Source organism: Bombus terrestris, chromosome 10 (genome assembly GCF_910591885.1).
Source record: "Bombus terrestris chromosome 10, iyBomTerr1.2, whole genome shotgun sequence".
Lineage (NCBI taxonomy): Eukaryota > Metazoa > Arthropoda > Insecta > Hymenoptera > Apidae > Bombus > Bombus terrestris.
Window position 1 is genome coordinate 4783025 of NC_063278.1, and position 21006 is coordinate 4804030.

General features: G+C 36.5%; 1 protein-coding gene and 1 long non-coding RNA gene across 17 annotated transcripts in view; one reads left to right on the plus strand and one right to left on the minus strand.

Moving 5' to 3' along the window:
• The window catches only part of LOC100647628 (kinesin-like protein KIF13B), a 168957-nt gene extending 159598 nt beyond the window's left edge, over positions 1 to 9359 (plus strand). For all 10 annotated transcript variants that reach the window (XM_048409262.1, XM_048409261.1, XM_048409265.1 and 7 more), the window contains one exon: positions 43 to 9359. In XM_048409262.1, coding sequence (XP_048265219.1) covers positions 43 to 131 — 89 coding nt within the window. In that variant the 3' untranslated portion in view covers positions 132 to 9359. The remainder of the gene's footprint in view (positions 1 to 42) is intronic.
• Positions 1 to 21006, minus strand: part of LOC110119638 — a 72547-nt gene that overhangs the window by 1915 nt on the left and 49626 nt on the right. Inside the window, exon 5 of one of the 7 annotated variants that reach the window (XR_007225426.1) lies at positions 8226 to 10059. The exons of 5 other annotated variants lie outside the window; for them this stretch is intronic. This is a non-coding gene — a long non-coding RNA (uncharacterized LOC110119638). Of the gene's footprint in view, positions 1 to 8225; positions 10060 to 10635; positions 11704 to 21006 lie in introns of those variants that run through there. One more of the 7 variants, XR_007225419.1, reaches the window with a different exon arrangement.

Consider the following 21006-nt stretch of genomic DNA (forward strand, 5'->3'; position numbering starts at 1 on the left):
AAGTATTATAAATTTATGCCAATATACAATTGAATGCTCCAGGTGAGGGTTTACATTCCTTGCACCGAAGTCGAAGCCGAGGGGAGGGCCTTTCAACGACTGGCACGCGATCTTCTCCACGGGGCAAGTAAACGGATCACAACGCCGCTTCACCAGTAACTTCGTTCTACTAATAAGCCACTAAATATCCTAATTGCTACATGCCTATGATATGTGTAGCAGCAGTGTTTCAGTCCCTTAGACATTAGGGCAGTTATGGATTAATTAATACTTATAAATATTACTTGAAATATTAGGTCATTGTAATGTGTATCACACAAAGCATGGGACGTTCTGTCAAAGAAACTTTTTTTCTGGTGTTCTTTTTTTTTTCTCAGAACAGAACATGCTGTTCTGAAAGCATAGTATCTATAACTACTTCGCATCTTCGGTAGCATAGCGAGAGCGAGAGAGAGAGCGAGTATAGCGCGAAAGGGAGAGAGAGAAAGAGTGAGAGAGAATGAGTATTAAACAAAAAGCGCAAGAAACATCGATACGAAGAAAAGTTTCGTCTTTGCGTATCGAAAGTCAGCGAACGATGTTCAATCGAATATATATAGTATATATATATATATATAATTTGTAAGCATTCCACAAAAAACTTTTAATTTTAACGACTGGGATGATGAGCCATTTACTTTTTATATAAGAGGAAGCATCATTAAGTTCGCGTATTAATTGTACATTTTTTAACACTAATTGAAGAAAAAAGGGAAAAACAGAGTCAGTTATTTTGATCGTAATCGTCTACCATTGGTGGTAAATCAAGGCTCGTTTTAAACAATAATATTCCATAATTTCTAAGCACCGATTGCATTTAAAAGAAAAGAAAAAGAAACAGAATAAATATCGATACGAATATTAAATATATTACAATATGTACAATAATCATATGAATTAAAATAAAAAAAAAAAAGAAATAACAATTTGGCAATTTTATGGAAATTGCCAGTGAATATATATATAAATAGACAGAATATGAAAGACACTCTCCAAAATTGCCGGGCCGGTAATTTGAAATAATGGAGATGTAGCCAACAGAGGAATAAATCACACGGGACGGCCAAAAAACTAAAATAAATATGAAGATGATAATTCTTTTCATGAGACACGAATTTACCGCGTTGCGTAGATTATTTAAAGATTTTATATGTATACAATTGTTTCATATATATTGTATTTTTTTAGCGCAATCTGTTAAGTTCCTTTTTATTGTAACATACAATTATTGTCCTCTGTCCAGCATTACGTTGTTAACGCGAACATGACACGCAATTAATTTATACGGCGCAAAAGTGTATGGAAGAAACTGTGCGTGTTGCATGACGATATAAATTGAAGATGAAAAAAGAAATTCACATTGGCTATCGTCTCTGTCGTAAGTGATTGTCAGTGTTGGTCATCGATCGATTAAAATCTTTTACAAATTAAAAAAACAAAGAAACAAATTATACACTAGTTATTCTTGCGTAACAGCAACTAATTTGTTGATAAAACAAGCGAAATTTTACAAATTACAAGTTATCTGTTTCTGTATAAAGGTATATCATAAAATCATAGAAAAACAAGTCTACATAACGTAAGATCTTTATCTTACTAGCAATATCGTACACTAATATTATTAATTGCTAAAATATCATACAAGAAGAACCACAGAACACGGATAATAAAAAAGTCAACGTTTCTTACAAATGTTCATAACAAAAGACGATTGAGAATACAATATTACATTATAGTGTTCGAAGATTAAATAGCAATTTTAATCGTTAATTGTGATTACACTTAGTTGAATGAAATTTTCATCGTTAATGGCAATTAATTGTAATCATTAATTATCAATTACATAGTAATTGTTGCTCAATGCTGGCATTGATTCACAACAATCGATTCGCTGGCTAATGTGAATCGTCTCTGAGTGCAACACGATCACATAGGGTCGCAATACTAGATTCGTAAGTTTTAGATAGTAGAGATCGAATTAAAGAAAATGAAAAAAACACACGAGCTTGCTTGATCGTATCTTGAATTAGCGTCACGTGGAACTGCGTTGATTCGACGTTATTTCTTTCTTTCTCTATTCTTTGTCGTGGCGAATTGTCCACGATTCGTTGCACCTGACTCTTCTTGATTCTTGGCTGAATTTTCACCGCGAAACGACTCTAATATACATATATGTATATATATTTGATACATTTCAAACGTGATTTTTGCTCAGTACGACGATGACGATACTGATTTCTCGTTCGACAATGAATTAAATAAAAAAAGAGCAAAGAAGAAGAAGAAAAAGAAGAAGAAGGAGATAAGTAAAGCACTGTGAGAAGATATAACGGCGATAGATGGTCAAAGGTGTCGCGTATAAGAGAAAAATCAAACGACGGTATCGCATATTTTTTTTAATTTATCAAATAGATCGTGCGGAGTACAAGAAAGATGCGAAAATAGAAAGAAAGGAGAGGGGGGGAAAAAAGGTTAAACGTGTAACGAAGAAATGAACGTCGAATGAAAGAAGCTAATTAATCATCATAAAGATTAAGATATAATCGTGAAGAAACGAAAGAAAAAGAAGAAAAAAGAAAGAAAGAAAATTCGCCCAAATTGTGAACATCAACTTAAAAAAAGAAAAAAAAAAGAAAAAAAAGAAAAAAATAACCATAACAAGAACAACAACTTCTGTCCAATTAGAACAATACTAAACGCTATCAATAATGAACATATATTACTGTATGTAATACTTATTGAATATAAATAATAAACTCTCGCCTGCGACGCGACGTTTCCTTGGTCATACGGCGATTAAAAGACGAGAGACTTCCGGTTGTTGCTTTCGTGTGCACGCGTGTTATCATAAACGAATAGAATAAACGAAGTAAAGATGGTAAAGATAAAAATACGAACGCGTATTTTACACGAAAGGGAAACGCCGCGGGCGAAGGTATCTCTGTCCATTTTTTGGTAATTCAAGAATATTAATGATGAAAGAAAATTAAGACTCACAAATGTCACAGTGATGCTACATGCCTACCTGGCATATAGGATTAATAAAGTCTGTTTTAAGTTTCAGACACCGCGTTACACGTTTTATGTTCTTTTTTTCTTTTTTCTTAGATTCTTTTTCCCCGCTATCGTTACGATGAGAAATTATATATACATACATAGAATCGAAACATAGTAAAATTTAATTTCTAATCATTGTAAAATGTTCGATCGTCTGCTTATAAATATTTTCTAATAATTAACTAATTTTATTGTAATAGCTAAAAATTGTACATATATGATTACTTTCGTTTTCTGTGTTTTTTTTCCTTTTTATTAATCTTGTCTATTTATTTCCAATTATATCTCGCAGTGGAGCATCTAGCATCGACGGAGCTTACACAGCCTATTCCATCCCACGATAAGACAATGTCCATTTTTATCGTTATTAATTATCTAATATGATAATCGTTCAACAACTATACTTTGTACCCTAACGGATCCTAGAATAATATTTTCGACCAATCGGTTTTACGAATGTCTCTGGAAGACTTCCGAGTTTAACATTATCCCTTTCATCTGAGAGCAAAGCTGCTGCAGCCACAGACAAACACACACAACACACGGTCTAAGTTCCAAACGAAAATCAATGAGAAAGAGACGAATAAAATGATGAAAAGAAAGAGACGAAGGAAGGAAGACGTAGACGCGAACAAGTAAAATAAATAAACAACGTTGAAACAAAGGGTCGCACGGGTCCATTTTTTTCAGAGTATTAAAGAAAAGAAAAAAAAAAGTAACAAGACGTAAAATAAAACGCCCTGTAATCTAATCGATTCTCCTAACTATAAAAAGGCTGTGAGACTAATCTTTTGCTGTTTTACGCTGCTCCCTCGTTTTTCTACCCTCGCACTGCTGCCGATTGCATACGCGCGACTTGTGCACGGTACCATTTTACGCATCCATCAGGCTAGCCGTTTTGGCTGGACTTCTCAGAAAGCGCAACGTTCGCTCTGACATAAGCTCCAATTAAAGAAAACAAATCTTCTTCGTTATTTGTGGAAAGTTTCGCGAGAGAATGGTGAACGTGTCATGCCGGAGGATTTTAAAAATGTAAACCATTTTTGGGAAGTGTGGGTCGAGGAGGTATTTGAGTACTTTTAATTAATAAGTTAAATCTGTACTCTAAATTATATGTCTGTTTTGTACTTTAAATTGTGGAATAGACTCGAGAATATTTTTGTTTATGAAGAATATAATCATGAAGACTATGTTGATCAAAATTGAAGTTAATTTGAAGTATGTGACGAAATTGGAATTTTTAACTTGCTGTAAAATCATAGCTTGGAACTTACGTATTTCTATATCTTTTACATTCTCTTTTATTTGTTTATCGTCTGTGATTGATGAATATTAACGAGTAATAAATTAGAGAAAAAATTAATGTTTACAAATTCTGATAATAATCTGAATAACTCAACTCTCGTGCTTTGGCTTGTTAAATACTTTGATTACAAGTACTCCAATACACGATTTATGATTGGCTTAGAGTAAAATTATTCGCGTTTCCAAATTTCAGAGAACTGACAAACATCTGTCTACTAAATAGTCGAAATGCTAAAGGATAGCAGTAAAAAAGAAATTGGAAACTTTTGACTTCTTTTCTCCCAAGAAAGTTAGCAAGAATTTAACAGCACGTCTACCAGGAACTTATTTAAAATGTCTTTACGGTGTATTAAATATTGTGTAGTAACGTACAAAGTATTTATCAATTATATTGCTTTCATTGGGAGAACATAAAACATGCCTCTTTTTCATCGGGCAACAGTTTATCAATTAAAATTCATTTAATTCTTAATGGTCCATGTGCTAAATTATCGAAATCAAGGATGAAAAATAAATAAAATAAATAATTTGATACAGCGAAGGAATATACGAAATTTGTTTTCATGGGTGATAACCGCCAAAATAGTGTTTCAGAGCCCTCGTTTTTAAAATTGGAAAAGAGATATGCCGACAAATTACAATAAAAAATTCCCACTCTATCATTCATTAATATAATTCAAGTAAAAAGTATTTTATATTTAATCGATAAAAATATAATAAAACATTCGAACATGATCTCTAAACTAATATAAGGAAATCAATTATACTGCTACATAATATTTAATTGCACTTAATCGTCCAGAAACTTTCCTACAGAGTCCTAATTGCTATACCCGCGGAGCCTGCATTTTCCAGTGTCGTCAATTAAACGCGAAGTGCGAGCATGTTAATATTGAATTCGGAACTCTTCTAAAAACGCTTGACGGTGAGAGACTGTTCGAACGATCATCGCTAAATACATTAAACGAAACAAAAGAAAAAAAAAATAATAAGAACTCACATATGTACATGTATAATGTAAGCGAGTCGAGATTGGTGTTATATTTTAATATAATGTGTAAAAAAAAAAAGAGCAAATAACAAAAGACAAAGGAGGTATGTGCGCAAACGAAAAAAAGATGCCATCAGACACACACACCGGTATTTAGACGTTTATCGACACAGTATTGTAAGAAAATTGTAGCTACGATGTGCACCAGCTTCACGATAACTCCAGACACCCTCCACCCCCATTTTTCCTCACCATCATCCCTTTGATTGTTGTTATTGTATTAGCGATACCGAGACCGACACTCTGTACATTGCAAATCGAATCAATCTGTACGTCGAACATGGTGCGACCAAATAGAATTGTCGACCGTACAATTTTCGTTCATTGTACCTTCTCGAATCCTCGATCTTCGGAACCACGTGTGTATCCTGTTCTAATTTACTCCATAGAGAACAATTGTACGGTAAATTGTCTCCTATCGAGTAAATTATTGTTTCAATGAGACATTTGAATCGATAACTTTATACGAATTTAATACTAGTATACTTGGATATATCTGTTGATCGCGTTGATGTATTTGAATACCGGTACTTAACGCAATGAACTAGGCACATTGATGATATATGATATTACCACCTCTGAAATATTAAATAATTGATATTTAAAATTACTCAAATATTTGGTATTCAATGTTTTGTGGTACTCGGATATTGGTATTTAATAATCCAAACACTCGAATACCGGTAATATCGGTAACTTTTGGTATTTGGATATCATTATCCTGTATTCTAGTGGTGTTGAATACCGGTACTTGGTATTTTAAATACGTGAATACCAGTATTCGGTATTGGGTGTTCAAGTACAAGTATTTCGAATATCAGAAATTTGAAGTAATTTAATATTGGTACTGTGTATTCTGAGGTATACTAGAATATGAAGATTCTTGAATACTTAAATATCAGCATACCGAGTCATTCGAATATTAAATACTAGTTATATCACTGAGATGTATAATCAGAAATTGTAAACATTTCAATTATAAAAAACAAATTTAATTACACAATTACAAAGTAACTTTTAATTGAACAAATCATAGCATAATTAGTATCGTCCCATTCAAATTGATCGCTAGCGATCGAAATATTCACATGAAAAGAAAGGAACATGGAATACATGTACGTTTATTCCGATTGATCGAGGATTCACCCTGTAATAACGTAGAACTCCTCTTCGGACGAGTAGGACGAGAAAAGTTAATAAGAAAAAAAAACGATTGATACTAGATTGTAAGGATTTTGGGAATTCTTTGTAGATCCGTAGATCGCTGTATCACTCGCTCCGGTACTAGATAACCGGAAATAGGAAAGCCTATTTTTGCATTGCGTGATTAAAGGCAGAAAACGCGTTTAGAGTCAGTTCCCATTCAACTGATATCTATTCGGACGATGTCTTATGTAAGGCTATGGGACGATGCAAGGACGATTCGCGGGATGTTCTGCCATTTTGCCATTACCATGTTCGCGTGATCGAATTATCTGAATGTTTTCACTTTAATCGCAGTGATCCGCTGTATCATTCTTCTTTCTACTCTTCCACGATTCATTTAACCTTAGATTCATGAGCCGAGAACAAAATGGGAACGTTTCTGTCAATATTCTATGTACAGTTGTAGAAATTTGTCTCTGTGTAATATAAATGGATTGATAAAATACATGGATTGAATCAAAATATGCAAGTGAATATAAATAATAGTCTGTGTGTGAATAAACTTACCACTGTCTATAGAATTTCATTGTACATTCTTTGAATTAATCTTGCATTCGATATTTTCGTAAAAAGCAAGCGTAACATCGATACGAATGCATGCTTGCTTATATAAGGTTAGTAGATTGATATAAAGTTGGTCGATAGGTTGTGTTTTAACAAATTTGTTCAATAATTAAAAGTTTCCATTTCACCAGTTTTATACTTGGAGATTAAAAGATATTTAAATGAGAAGGATGTACTACACATTATGAACAAAGAAAAATCAAAAATTAAAAGAAGCACAAAGATGAAAAATCAAAGGAATAAGGTACCTTGAATATGTTTTAAATGATATTCTAATAAAAATATTAATATTAATTCACACAATACAGTTTCCTGGAAGTGTAGAAAAGAGTACTCAACCAAATTCGATCAATAAAATAACCAGCTCTATAATAAATTCTTCAGAAATTTAAATAATAATTATTACCTAATAATGGTAGAAATCAAATGCAAAATAGCAAAGAACATCAAGCAATCGAACTTAGATCGCCTTGATATTGTAACGATACATTGCTTCGACTACGTTCGCGAGAACACACTAATATACGATCAGTAATTAAAACTTAACACGAATCATTAAACTTACAAAAACTTTCCAAATCAATTTTCACGAAAAAATAAAGAACTTCAAAAGAAAACGACGCGACGCGACGCGATAGTCCATTACGATTAAGCGGGACAGTCGATAAAGATCGACTCGAATAACGATTATCGAAGTACAGCATCGATCGATCAAGCGTCAAAATTCTAACCTCAATCAGTCATAATAGAAGAATTACCAATGAAGAGGACCAGTTATGGAAAAATATGCGAATAATGTGATCGACTTTCAAGGAATTGATATAAGTGTTTGCGAACGCGGTCGAAGTAAAGATCGAAGCCGGGAGTGTAAAATAAAAAGTAAGATAAATCAGAGGCGCTTAGGCGACTTTTATTTCGTGTTACGCATACATATAGTGAACAATTAACACGTCGTTATGACGAAAAGATTCAAATTCCATTACTTAGATTATAGTTAGCGATCGAATTAGCATCGTACCTTTTTCGCGCGCACTGGTGCTACAGTGGCCGTTGTACGGAGAACACTTTCAGAAAGCATCGTGTGATCATTTCTCACACTTGCTCACCCGTGGACATGAACACAACACAACATGACTGAGCACGATTAAAGGAGCCGAGAAAAAGGAAACAAGATCGCGTTACATCGACGAACGTGCTTGTATGGAAGTTAAGTTTAGTCGTGGCTCGATGCAAACTCGCGTTATTGCCATCAATATTGCAGTCTGTTTAGCATTAATCTGACTTAAACCTCACACAAGATATATCGACTAAATTCTCGCCTCATTTTTTCAGCACCTATCTTCACGTGTTAGCCTACACGCTTAACCATAAATGGACCCATTTTTATTACTATAGCCTTTATTACGAAGCGAAGGTTTCCTTTCGATTTCGCGACAATCTCGAGCAGCACCTCTTAACCTTTATTACTTACACAGCAATCACATACGTATTACACACGCACACACACATCCGATCGCAGGCGTACGCACTAGTGGCACGACGTGCTTAGCGGTGAAGACAGATAAGTAAACAAAGCAAAAAAATATATGATACATTAACGAAAAAAAAAAAATAAATAAAAGTATAGGTAGGTGATATATTCCATGTAATTTCTTCGAAAAAAAGGAAAAAGAGCTAATCATTCTTTGTTTGATTTAGTAGCGGACTCGTAGCGGAATCGCGCGGTATCCCTCATTTATTGCCAGAGACAGAGTATCGTATATTACTTTTTTCGATCTCGTAGAGCCATGTGAAGGCTGAAGCGAATAAATAAGTTTAATGGAGTCACACCGGAACTGTGTCGTAAACCGAGAGATGACTTATTGTGTAATAGTATTATTTTATAAGCAGTCAATAATATTAATAATTATCGGAAGTAAGCTACAAAATACCGTATCACCCCAAGGAAATAACAAAATAAAAAATTTCATGTATTCTTTTCGTAAACTCGTCTCGTCTCGAGAGTACCTATACCTCTATTGTTAAATATTATACATACTGCGATACTTGCATAGAAGCTAATACGAGTATGAACTTAAACAATAAGGTGTGTACATTTTAATTTTTATGAATATAATAAAAGTATAATTTAATGTTCTGCCTGTGTGTATTGTTGTTGGATATATATACATATTTCTCTTTTATCTCACTCCGTTTCTCTATATTTTTATATTATATAACCATGTACTCTAATTAAACTAAGCTAGTCGTACAAAATTTTAATTAACTGTAAATTTAATTTTTAATTCTTTAAAGAATTGACTATAGAATTTTAAATAGAATGTTTCATCCGCCTTTAGGTAAATACTTCATTATTACGCACCATATGTTTGGTATTCAATCATTGTTTCCTTCAAGGCTCGTCATTTAATACAAGAATTGAACAATCGACTATAAATTACAGATCTTTCGAGGGTGAAGTGCCAAAATATAATAAGCATAAAAAATACGTATTCTGGAAAACATACGTACAAATTTGTGAATGATATCCCTTTAGACCTCTTCGAACAATATAGCGTTTATCCAAACAAATTTTTATTAAAGTCATTGTCAACAAAATTATCGAGGTAGTTCTATTTCCTATTTCGTCTATCAACAATTTCGACTAATTCGCACCTCAAAAAAGGTGGCCCAGCAATCAGACGTTCCTCCCGGGGCCCAACAAAAATTCAGTTAGTTGATTATACGCTGCTTAGCATAAATATTAACGCAGACAGCGTCACGACGAGCGTTCCGCACTTCCGGCGATCATGGATCGCTCGGTGACAAATGAAAGTGCATCCTTTGTCGACTCCGTGCTGCGAAGGAAAAAAGAAAGAAAGAAAATCGAAGAAGATTCACATTGGTGGGCTTGCCGGTGGCTCTGACCTGAGGTGTACACTACCATTCATAAGTATTTTAAATTCTGACATTTCCGAATTGTTGCAAGCATTTATATAAAAAATTAGAAGAGGTGAGATTAGAATTTTATTTCATATAGAACTCTTTTTCTTAAATAAAAGTATTAATCTAAATTTGATCTCTAATAGCAACGTGTTATCATCAATTGGTGGACATTGATGATAACAAGTAGTTAATATTAAATAAAAAAGAACATAATATTCTTTAAATATTCCAGAACGCAAATAAAAAAGCAATCACGAAGACGGATGAAAATTGATCCTACTATGAGTTAAGTGACTTCAAGCGCGTCTGTTCAATGTTAAGGGTCTTGAAGCAATTGAAATATGTTTTTCCAACCACATTCTAATAGTTTGTATGGACTTCGTGAAGTATCAGCCACTCATCACAGACAAATATGGAACTACCCTTGCAGATACAACACACTCTTCTTTAGTTAAAATTTTTACAGAGTATATTTCATTCCAGCTCTGATACGAGGTAAAGAATTAACGATAGAGAAACGTTGTTTGATCGTAAATTTCGAAAACATAACAAACATATCAACCTTTCTGATCGAATTGCACCAGGTGTCCAAATACTTATGGACGGTAGTGTATACGCTCACGTGTTCGCATATGTGCTCGCGTGTACGAGCAATCTCGCATATGGGCGTGAGGCACGCTCGCCCAATTTAAATATAATAGGATGACTCCTGTGGGAATGTCGGTGACACCAAGCCACAGGATTCCAAGGTCCTTTTTGTTTCGGTGCAAGAAGAATCGTGCGTCTTACACGAGAAAACCGAGACGCGACAAAGATCTCTCGTCGGACGGAGTGCAAACAGCCAGTGCACTCGAGCAACTTTTTTTCATCGTCGATAGAGCGACACGATGAGATGTCTGCAATTAATATGCCACTTGTACAGTTGCCTCTTAGCCGTTGTTTGCTCGATGGTAAAGCGTAAAATTCTCGTACAATCATCATCGTCGAACTTTACCTTGGTCGGCGTAAATAGTTGTCGACACGCTATTGCTCATGAAAGTATTTGAATACTCATAGAAATTTTTTGTAAATATATATTGCACCAATTAACCGGTAACGAGATGTGTCTATCATGATTATATTGATAAAACTGCACTACAGTAAAAAATAAGGAACGTGGCCCATCGTGTTTCTCATCTGCGCAATCTTCAATTGCAAAATATTTCGTATAATTCATATAATACGATCGTACAAATTTTCTATGACAAATGTCAAGTGAATCACTGTAAATACATGAGTTTTGTTAGTCACTGTAAATATAGGCTAGTAGGATATAGGCTATAGGCTAGTAGCACGTGCACGCTGATTGATTTTATGGCAGAGACGCGTATGAGCAGCGACGGGAGCGCTGTTTCGCGGAAAACATCTTGCTTAATTGCCAGGGATATTAATTGCCAGTGTTCCATAATCAGACTTAATTACTGGTTGCGCGTTTTTTGTCTCCTTTGTCTTGTTGAAAATACACGGCAGACGTGTTGAAACGTTTGTTCGCTTGCTTGAACGATAGAGGCGTTTGGCTGGAGAAAGGAAAATGGATGAAAAAGTTTAATGATTGAGCTGGAAATCGATGATTATTCCAATGTATAAAGAGAGTATCGTTAGAGCGAGGGAAATTGTTTATGGGGAAGTAGGATGATTGTAGAACAAAGATATAGAATATGTGAATATTTATATTGTTAATAGAGAATATAACGAGATGATTGTTTTATAAAATTAATAGGTGTAAGATTGAAATGCATCAAGAAAGTAAAGCTTATGAATATATAAACGCACATATGTATAGAGACCTCTGATTTTCATAATCGTTAAAGTTATACTGGGAGTGATCTACAAGTCACTAAAATGAAAAATGAGAAAGACGCAAAAGTAGCATAATTCAACATTTTTAATGTTCCAATGACAATGAAGTAAAGGTAATGTATTTTTGTCCAAGTAATACTATTACGTTCATTGTCATAAGAGAATTTTATATCGTTTCCTTTCTGACAATGAGGAAACGTTTTAAATATCCTGTCCTCTAAGAAGCTTATAATTTTTGAATTATATCTCCGCGTATATAAATTTAATTCCAAATTAACGTTAGCATGGTCAGAGCCTGAATAAGTTTAAGGACGCGTAGCTATTACAAAAACAAGAGTACCTTTTGATAGACGTAAGCGACAGACATTGAACAGTGAGGCGATATAAAAGGGATTTGTATCGTGGAAGCTGCATAATATCGCGTGCCAATTTATGACGAACTTATCGTTCATCTGTAAAAACCAATATTTTCTGATATACTAGTTATTACGTATAAGTATTCATACTAATACTTACCAGACTATGAAGTTTTATGCCAGTCTATATTTTTATAAAAACACTCTCTAACACTGTAATCATCAAACTTATGAAAATGACAGATTTCAGATTTCATAGACATTTTTTTACATCTACTTCGAAGACACCAAACAACCAGAAAGACCTGTGAGAGGCTAACATAAAAGGTACCCTACGAACAAACAACTGATCAGCTCAGGCACCCTACGAAATTTATCCAACCACTTTCGCTAGTTGAAGGTCTTATTTCCGACGGCTCACCGATAGAAAGGCCATCAAACACCACCATGCTCCGAATTACCTCTAAACTCCGCTCCCCGCCATGAATCTCAACTTCGCACAGACCCAAACAACGAATTCGAAACTAAAGACACAAGCGAAAATAAAAGCTCGAGAAATTCGTCTCGAATCCTTTCTGCAGGAGCAACTTTTTTGCCCAACGACGAGGAAGGTGAACGATCGCGACTCAAGAGTTTCGTTATCGGGCTGACCAGGCTGGGGATCATCGATTTTTCGCCGGAATTCTAAGAAGCGCCCTAAGCATTGACATTCAGCAACCGAGGGGAACGTAGCGCTCGGATGTAACGCACGCCTTCTCTTTGCTTTCACGTCATGGCCGTGTTCACGGTGTAAGAGCGAGTTCGAGTCACTCTTCTCTCCTTTGCCTTTTATTTCTTCTTTCTCTCTCTCTTTCTCTCTCTTCCTCTCTCGACAAGAGCGTGGCCACGAACGAACCGTGTGTATATTGTATCCAGCGTGTCTCTGCGTGGCACGTTTCGAACGCGACACACCGGGATCAGTGAACTTGCCCATGGCCAGCAGGGCAATCATCGTCCTCCGCTTCTTCCCTTCGCGAATGATACACCGACCACGCTATCGTTGGTAATTGGACTATGAATTTTGTATGCATTTATGGGAAATTTAGTGAGGTGTTTGTAATATTCAGTTAGCGAGATAAATCTTTCGTGTAGATTCCTTCACTTAGTTACGTTAACGATAGTATGAAATTCCGTTAAGAATCCGTGGTATTACTCGTAGGTGGACACTGATAGATTTTTTGTAGTACAACCCCCATCCTGATCATTGAATTTGTATCACTCAAAATTTTCTACGTTTCTCAATTTTTATTTTTGCAAGAGAAATATATCTTCGCGTAGATTCTTTCCCTTAATTGTTAACAAGAATATGAAATTGCGTAAGAATCTATAGTCTACTCATAAATATCTGGACACTGGTAGATTTTCGTTAATACAACCCCTATTCTGATCGTTGAATTAGCACCACTCAAAACATCATCATTTTTTTTTATCAAGAGGCGTGAGCAAATTCAAATAGCAAAATTCATTAATTACACACTGAGGCCCTTTGCATTCGTTATAACTCACATCCATAATATATGTACATACTTAGGAAAGTGAGATCCATGTCATACCTGTGCTCAACCCTTGAAAGCTGTATTTTACGAAAGATATAGAAATGAAGTATAGATATTCGTATTTTTCAAAAATCCATATAGGATTTTACGAGAAAAGTCTGTAGTCTGTTCCACTATCTTTGTTCCTCACTGTATATATATGGCTAGCCATTGTACGAACACGTGAAACAACCATTACCGATACAACGATACTAAGTCTGTGACCCTAACATCGTTCGTGTAGTGGTGTCGGTTGGGACCCGTCGTAAAACAAAATGCAAAGGGAAGAAGTTTGCTTCTTGCCACCATACCGATTAAACGACGCGACGTGTCCGCAGGATGCATAAATCACCGACGATGAGACTTCGATTGATGGTAAAACGATGGTTCGAAATGGTTACTTAATCGGTTGGTGGTTGTTTGGCTGCATTGAGAGAGCTTGTTGAATGAGTTGGGGATTATTTTGATAGCGCTTGTGGAAATTGAATGGCACTTGTGTTAGAATGGGAATACGTGTACTGAAAGTTATAGAGACTGTTTGTCAATGATAGCGAAATCTATTATTTGAGACGCGATGGTATTTGTTGATCACGTTGGCAAATATGTCAGCCTGTTTTGCCAATATTAATTCTCAATCGAATTGTGTTCGTTACCTGTTAAAACTACACCGCGACAATTTTTCTTAATCTCAGCAACTTCTTATCAATATGCTCGTATCAGTATCTAATCTATCCATCTGTCTTGGATAATTTTCAACTTGGACGGGAAGAATTTCCTTTCGCGTCATAGATCGTAATTTCTAGAAATAGTTGGCTTAAAAGTAGAAACACCTGCGATCAGTCGCAAGAGCAAATCTTTTAATCTTCTCGTCATACGCGTGTGGTCAAAGGACAGCACATTGTCAGGGAACGTTCATTTCCGTTTGTAATCGCCGGGTGAATAAGTACGTGAGTTGTCAAATTATGACATATGTGAACACCCCCGAGGGTTTTCCATCACCGTGATAGACATGTTGTTGATACCTTATAATCAATTCATAAAATATGTATACTACGAAGATGCAATTTTTTTTATTATTGTTATTTAATTTGTACTTTACAATTTGTCCAGCTGGGCATTTGGTAAATTTTCCTAACTTAATTGCTAGATAACATGTGGATACTATCTTCGAGTTTGACTATCTTATTTCTTTAATGAGATCAGTGGGGTGTTTTCTTTTTAGTCTTCTTTCTATGAGAGTTTTGCTCGCTTCAGCGATCAGCTGGTTTGGATGTGTTACCGATCTTCCCTTGTATTTTTCGATGAAATTTATAAGACTCGAAACGAAAAAATGCTTGTATATCGATTAAACGTACGTGCCAATACTTTCTCTAGCCACCGTATATCGTGTACCTTGCATCGAAGATCTCACTGTCTGATGAAAGTTTACACGAAGACATCTCCGGTATAGACTGAACGATCGAATATCATCGGCTCCAGAAACCCTTTTATCCTTTGTCCTACATCCTGCCAAAAGGACTCTACACAGTGATACAGACTGTGAACCGTGCACCCGCGTCATATCCACACGAGGACTATTACGAAACAGGAATTATCAATTCTATCGACTACGAGTCAGAAGCCGCGTGGTTCCTCGAATTTTCGTTGCGTTTCCACGTAACGACTGCGGGCCAGATGAAAGAAAAATGGCCATGAACGTGCCGCATTCCGATATATCGCGCACCATCTCTCCGAGGCGTGCCACGTCCGAATGCATTTATGCGGGAATGCGTGTTCTTCGGTCGTTTTATTTTTCTCAATGCGCACACCTATTCCTCTGCCACGCGCGTGTAAAACATGAATCTTCTGGCGGTTGTTTCCCTCGACGATCGTTACTCCGTTCAACAACGCGTTAAATACAAATCTCACAAGCGACCCGCGAGCTCGACACACGATTCGAACGTGCTTGAAAAGGGACAGGATTATGCGAACGACCTCCCTCGTTTGTGTTTCAACGAACGTAGCGCGTTCACATGATCGACACACGTGCACCATGTGGTAGGTTGCTTAACCCAGGTTCGGTGGCGAGATCACTTTTGTAAACGTTTGACAGTGGGTTAAATTCGCCTTTGTTACGACGTTTCATACTTTCTGATCGTATAGATCGAAGAATAGCATGGATAACGAGTAAAAATTGATTTACGCTGAGGGTCGGTTTACAGGTTTAAACATAAGAGTTTGCGTAAAACGAGAACTATGGAGGGAATGTGTTCCAGGAAAATTAAAACAGAGGAATTTTCGTTCGATTCAGAAATAGCTTTTGCGTGGGGTTGTATGTTTAGTATCGTTGCAACATTGAACAAATCTACAGCCACGTGCAGCTTATATGTGCGTAGGTGTTCGATCGTTACAGCGTCTCCATAGATGAATTTCATGAGAAATTTTGACGCGTTATTAATCTATATACCGACAGGTAGATGAATTATGCGCAAACTATACGCTTGCAAGTTTCTACAAACTAATTAATCGTATGAAATTGTAGAAATTTTCGTAGAATAGATAGATCGCTAGTAAATATAAAGGATATAGCTAAAGCTGCAGTAATAACAAAATGTCAGGAATATACAGAAGAATCTTCTTTTTGGCTAAATATTTCGCTTCGCTTTAGCACGAAATTTTGCCCAAGGAACGATCTCATTATATCGTTAGATCGATCGTTTTAATGGAACGGCGAAGCTTTGATATTTCCATCACGATAAAGACAATAAGATAGGAAACGTTGGCCGACTCATCTCGAACGCGAAAACTAAGAGGGCCTCCGCGTAGCCTAGCGTTTGCATATAAAAAATTAGATATGCCATAGACGATTTCTGAATGGAACGTTGAATTATTCAGACGATTTCCCGGCCAGCAAGGACGGTCGTGTTACTGGAATCCCTTCGTGTGCTTTTCGAAATGCCGCCAGCACACTCGCAAACCTTCGTTCTCGACCGATCATCAGCTCTTCATATTAGTGTACCTTGTCGATCGTTCGATCGTTTGCCAATCGCATGCACAATAAAGTGACAAAGTCGTTGCATATATCTTTCATTATGCGGAGCACTTCAGAGACGCTCATTATTTTTAAGGATGCGAGGAAGCGCTTGAAAAATGAATCGTTTGGTCCGAATGGACCGATCGAAATTACGTTTCGATATTCGATGGCTTACGAACGAGATTGTACGATATTGTACGTGAATCGTTTGAGACGATGGAAAGTAGAATTTTAGAAAGTCGCCAACCGTAACTTCCTATTCGTCCTACTCCGAAGAATTTGAAATTCGACTTGTTTAATTGCGTGTGATCGCGATCGTTGCATCAGTAAATAAGAAGCGAACCGTAAAATTAGAAATTCTGAATGGAGAAAGACATGGCCGGTGAGAAATTGCGTCAACATCGATCCGAGAAAGCGTGATCTCGTTGCAATTGCTTTACACCTGATCGCCTTGTAAACGTCGATCTACACGAACAGGGAATACCAAATGAATGTGCGATAAAGTTGCATTTATTCAACTTGGCGGAATTTTAATAAATCGCTGTAGTAACTTCTCCCGTTATATTGAATAACAATCGATGATTTAATCGTTACATCGATCGCGATATTTTCATTCCTTCCTTTTATCCATCAATAGCATTTAGCCTCGAATTCGATGATCTGCTTAGCAAATTACAGAAACGTATTTACTTCGTACGTTGAAATAAAAATTTCATTGGTCATTTGAAAAGTAAAGTTAATTTTGCACAATGTCGTGAATACCAATCTATTTTCCTCCAACGATTATGCTCGTTGCTTTGTATAATTCTATTCTACCATCCTACGAGCTGTATTAAAAATGAAACTTCAATCGATCATATCATAGAAATAATTAATAACACGCGAATCACTTGTAAAGCCAAATTAATCCGACTGATCTGAACGTTGTATTTCGTTCCATTCCCTGTCCTTTTAGCATGGATCATGTATATTTTCTTCGCATCGAAACTTGACTTTATGCAAATATATTAACGTGTACGATAACTAGAAACAAATGTCTACACTTCGTTTCCCGTTCAAGTAATTGAAAAAAGACGAGACATAAAAGAAACAGCAAAAGGATCGCATCAAGATCGTTCTACTCTTCACACATTAATTCAATATGCAATGCTGCAATGCAATTACCAACAGAAATTTTCCAGGCACAGCTGGTTCCATTATCACGAATACATATATCGACCTTGGAGAATCGAGGCACGTAGTACACGGAGGCCTCAGAGTCCTGAGATTTTCGAAATTTCGAATCTAATTGCCAGATCGATTCGCCTTCAGGGTGAGGTGGTCGTTAATTCATCTGGACGACGTGCACGTTGAATTCCGAGTAGATACGACTACATTGAGAGCGTCTGCATGATCGAGGCGAGTCGAACGACTTCCTCCAGTCGTATCTTCTACTCTTGGTGTTCCAGCCACTTCCGTCATCCCGCTCGCCGTATAAATTCACGAAGCCAGCGGAGTACAGGCACGTGCCTGCACGATCGTCTTTATCGAACGGTCGTCCATGCCTCGAAACCGTGTTTCCACCTGCCTTTTTCCCACTCACACCCGATATTTGTTTTCCATTAGCAAATTGGTAGTTGAGTTCTCGCATGCATCGCACGTGTTGTCGCCGATTGATCCAGCCGAACGATGTTAAAATAATTTTGATCGAAGGAATTTTACTTTTAAGGTAGGTTTCGAGGCTACGTTTAACATAGTTTTCGAGAGAATTTGCTTTACAAATTGGATCGTTAGATTTTTACCCCACCGTGTTGATTCGAAGATTATACGCAGAGGAGAGACGTGATACATTCGTTTTTCTTCAGCTTTCCACTAATCGATAATTACATTTTTCTTGTCACCGTGATCGACGAACAAGAAAGGTACGATAGGTTTGTTTTTTATTGAAAATTTAATGTTAACGTTACTTGGTTATTCGAAGCGGGTATTTTAACACGACAGATGTTGTAATTCTATGTGATAATTGCTGTCATAGTTTTAATTATAAAGGCAGTTCGTGTAATACGAATTCGATGAACAGAGTATCGGATTTAAAAATTTTCCCCTGTCTTCATCAAACGGATGGAATGTTCTGAGAGTTGAAATCACTTAATTGTTTCACCGGGGGAAAAAACCTGATGATCAGATCGGTTCAGATAGTACAGCGACAGATGATCAATTAATGTGTGAAATTTCTTAGAAAACGAGCAGTTAAGATTCCAGCGAGTAACTTGTACTAGGAGCAAGATAATCGTATCGTTAGGGATAACACTTAGCTTTTGGAAAAAATACCGGCTATTATAGGCTCAACGAAACATTACAAGTGGTTATACTTCGTTGCGATATTTTGAAAAAATTGTATCCTGGAAAGATTTCATCAATTTGCGGACAATCTTCTCCCACTTTATGCCCACTTTTCCTATTACGTCTTCAATCATTCATTCACCCTTGTTCTTTCATCTCATTTCTCTATTTATCCATTTCTCCGCTTATTTGTACATCAATTTCTCCCTTGTCCCCTGTCCATTTTTCTCATTTCCTATTCCTTTTACAAACGAATTGAGAGATACAGTTGGAGGAATCAATGCGTGGTATTGTCCGAGTACATACGAAATTGTCCGTAATAATTTTGCACTCGTTATCTTTTCCAAACTGTCACGAGGAAACTGTGAATTTTGCAATTGCCACAAAGCAAATATAAGAATTATTTGGAGAAATGTCGAGATTTTTCTTTTGCGCAATACGTATGGTTTTAAAAGAATTATTTATGGCAATTAACGCGTCTGAGAAGTCGATTTAAAACGGTTAACTTGCTAAATGCGTGAATCACCGACAATCCACTATATTTACCGGAAGAAAAATTTCCTGAAACAAAGAGACGACGAGCAGGATGACACTCTGATGAATGTGGTGTCTACACCGATACTTCTCTAATAGTGATGATAATTCGTTACCTTACGATTACAGAAACAAATATGATAATGTTCGTACCGTGTGTAATTTTCTCGCATTCGCGCATAGAACACGTCTTCCCAGAGAACACGTCTCTATGCATTTACGGAGCATTTTAAATGCGCAGGATTTGCATAATGTATAAAAAAGTACAAAAATATCCAAGATAAAACAGTCGTTACTGTATTTAAAGAACGAAATAAATCTCTGTCAAAGCTCCTTCATTTTCTTTGCTAATGGAAAGCCATGGAGCCGATGCTGTAAAATAACAATTCAAAATTATTAGGAACCTCCATATCTCCGATTCGTGTTTAACCAATGATCGGTAAGGATCGATGCAACGTGATTTCGGTCTGTGATCGATCATTTTGTCGCAGCAGGATCGATCGTTCATCCCTTTGCCATTTTAGATTCCTCGGCGATCGACGCATCCAGATTCGACGAGTTCTCTGGATGTATCATCGATTCGGCAAAAATAAAATCTTCCATGGGAGATGGAAAAGAAAGGAAATGGATACAGGAAAGAACTTTTAAAAAAAAAAGGGAAAATAGAGAAAAGAAAAGAAAAAGACAAAGGAGAGGAAAGAGAAGAAACGAAACTTATTGGCGTTGTGAGTCACTGGGTTGTAGCCGTGGGAGACGATGCTAAAAGCTGACGCATTTTCGCCGATGCTATTCGACGATGCAACGCGACAAGTTGCATTCTTATCGTAGAAATTCGCCATTGTAGGCCAGCGTAGATCTCGTCAACTGGATATGTTGGCCTTTACGGATCATCCATCGCGATGCATTTCAATCGAAATGGTAATACGATGCATCCTGCAAACCTTGCGCATAATTACGCGGCCGATCCTTGCATAGGAATTATTTGTTATTGGTCTGGACGAAATGTCACGATCAGGAAGGACGCAGATGACGATGATAATGAAGAGACGTTTAAATGAAGAGAGGCAAAGAAAAATAGAAAGTCGAAGAGGTGAGGAATTTTCATGAATTTTGATTGCAGAGGAGGATGAAGCTGATGCAGCTCTTTTTGTCAGAGGTTACCATCGAAGGTTCTATGGTTCTGAGGAACACAGAGGAAACCATAAGTCATATTCTCTATTA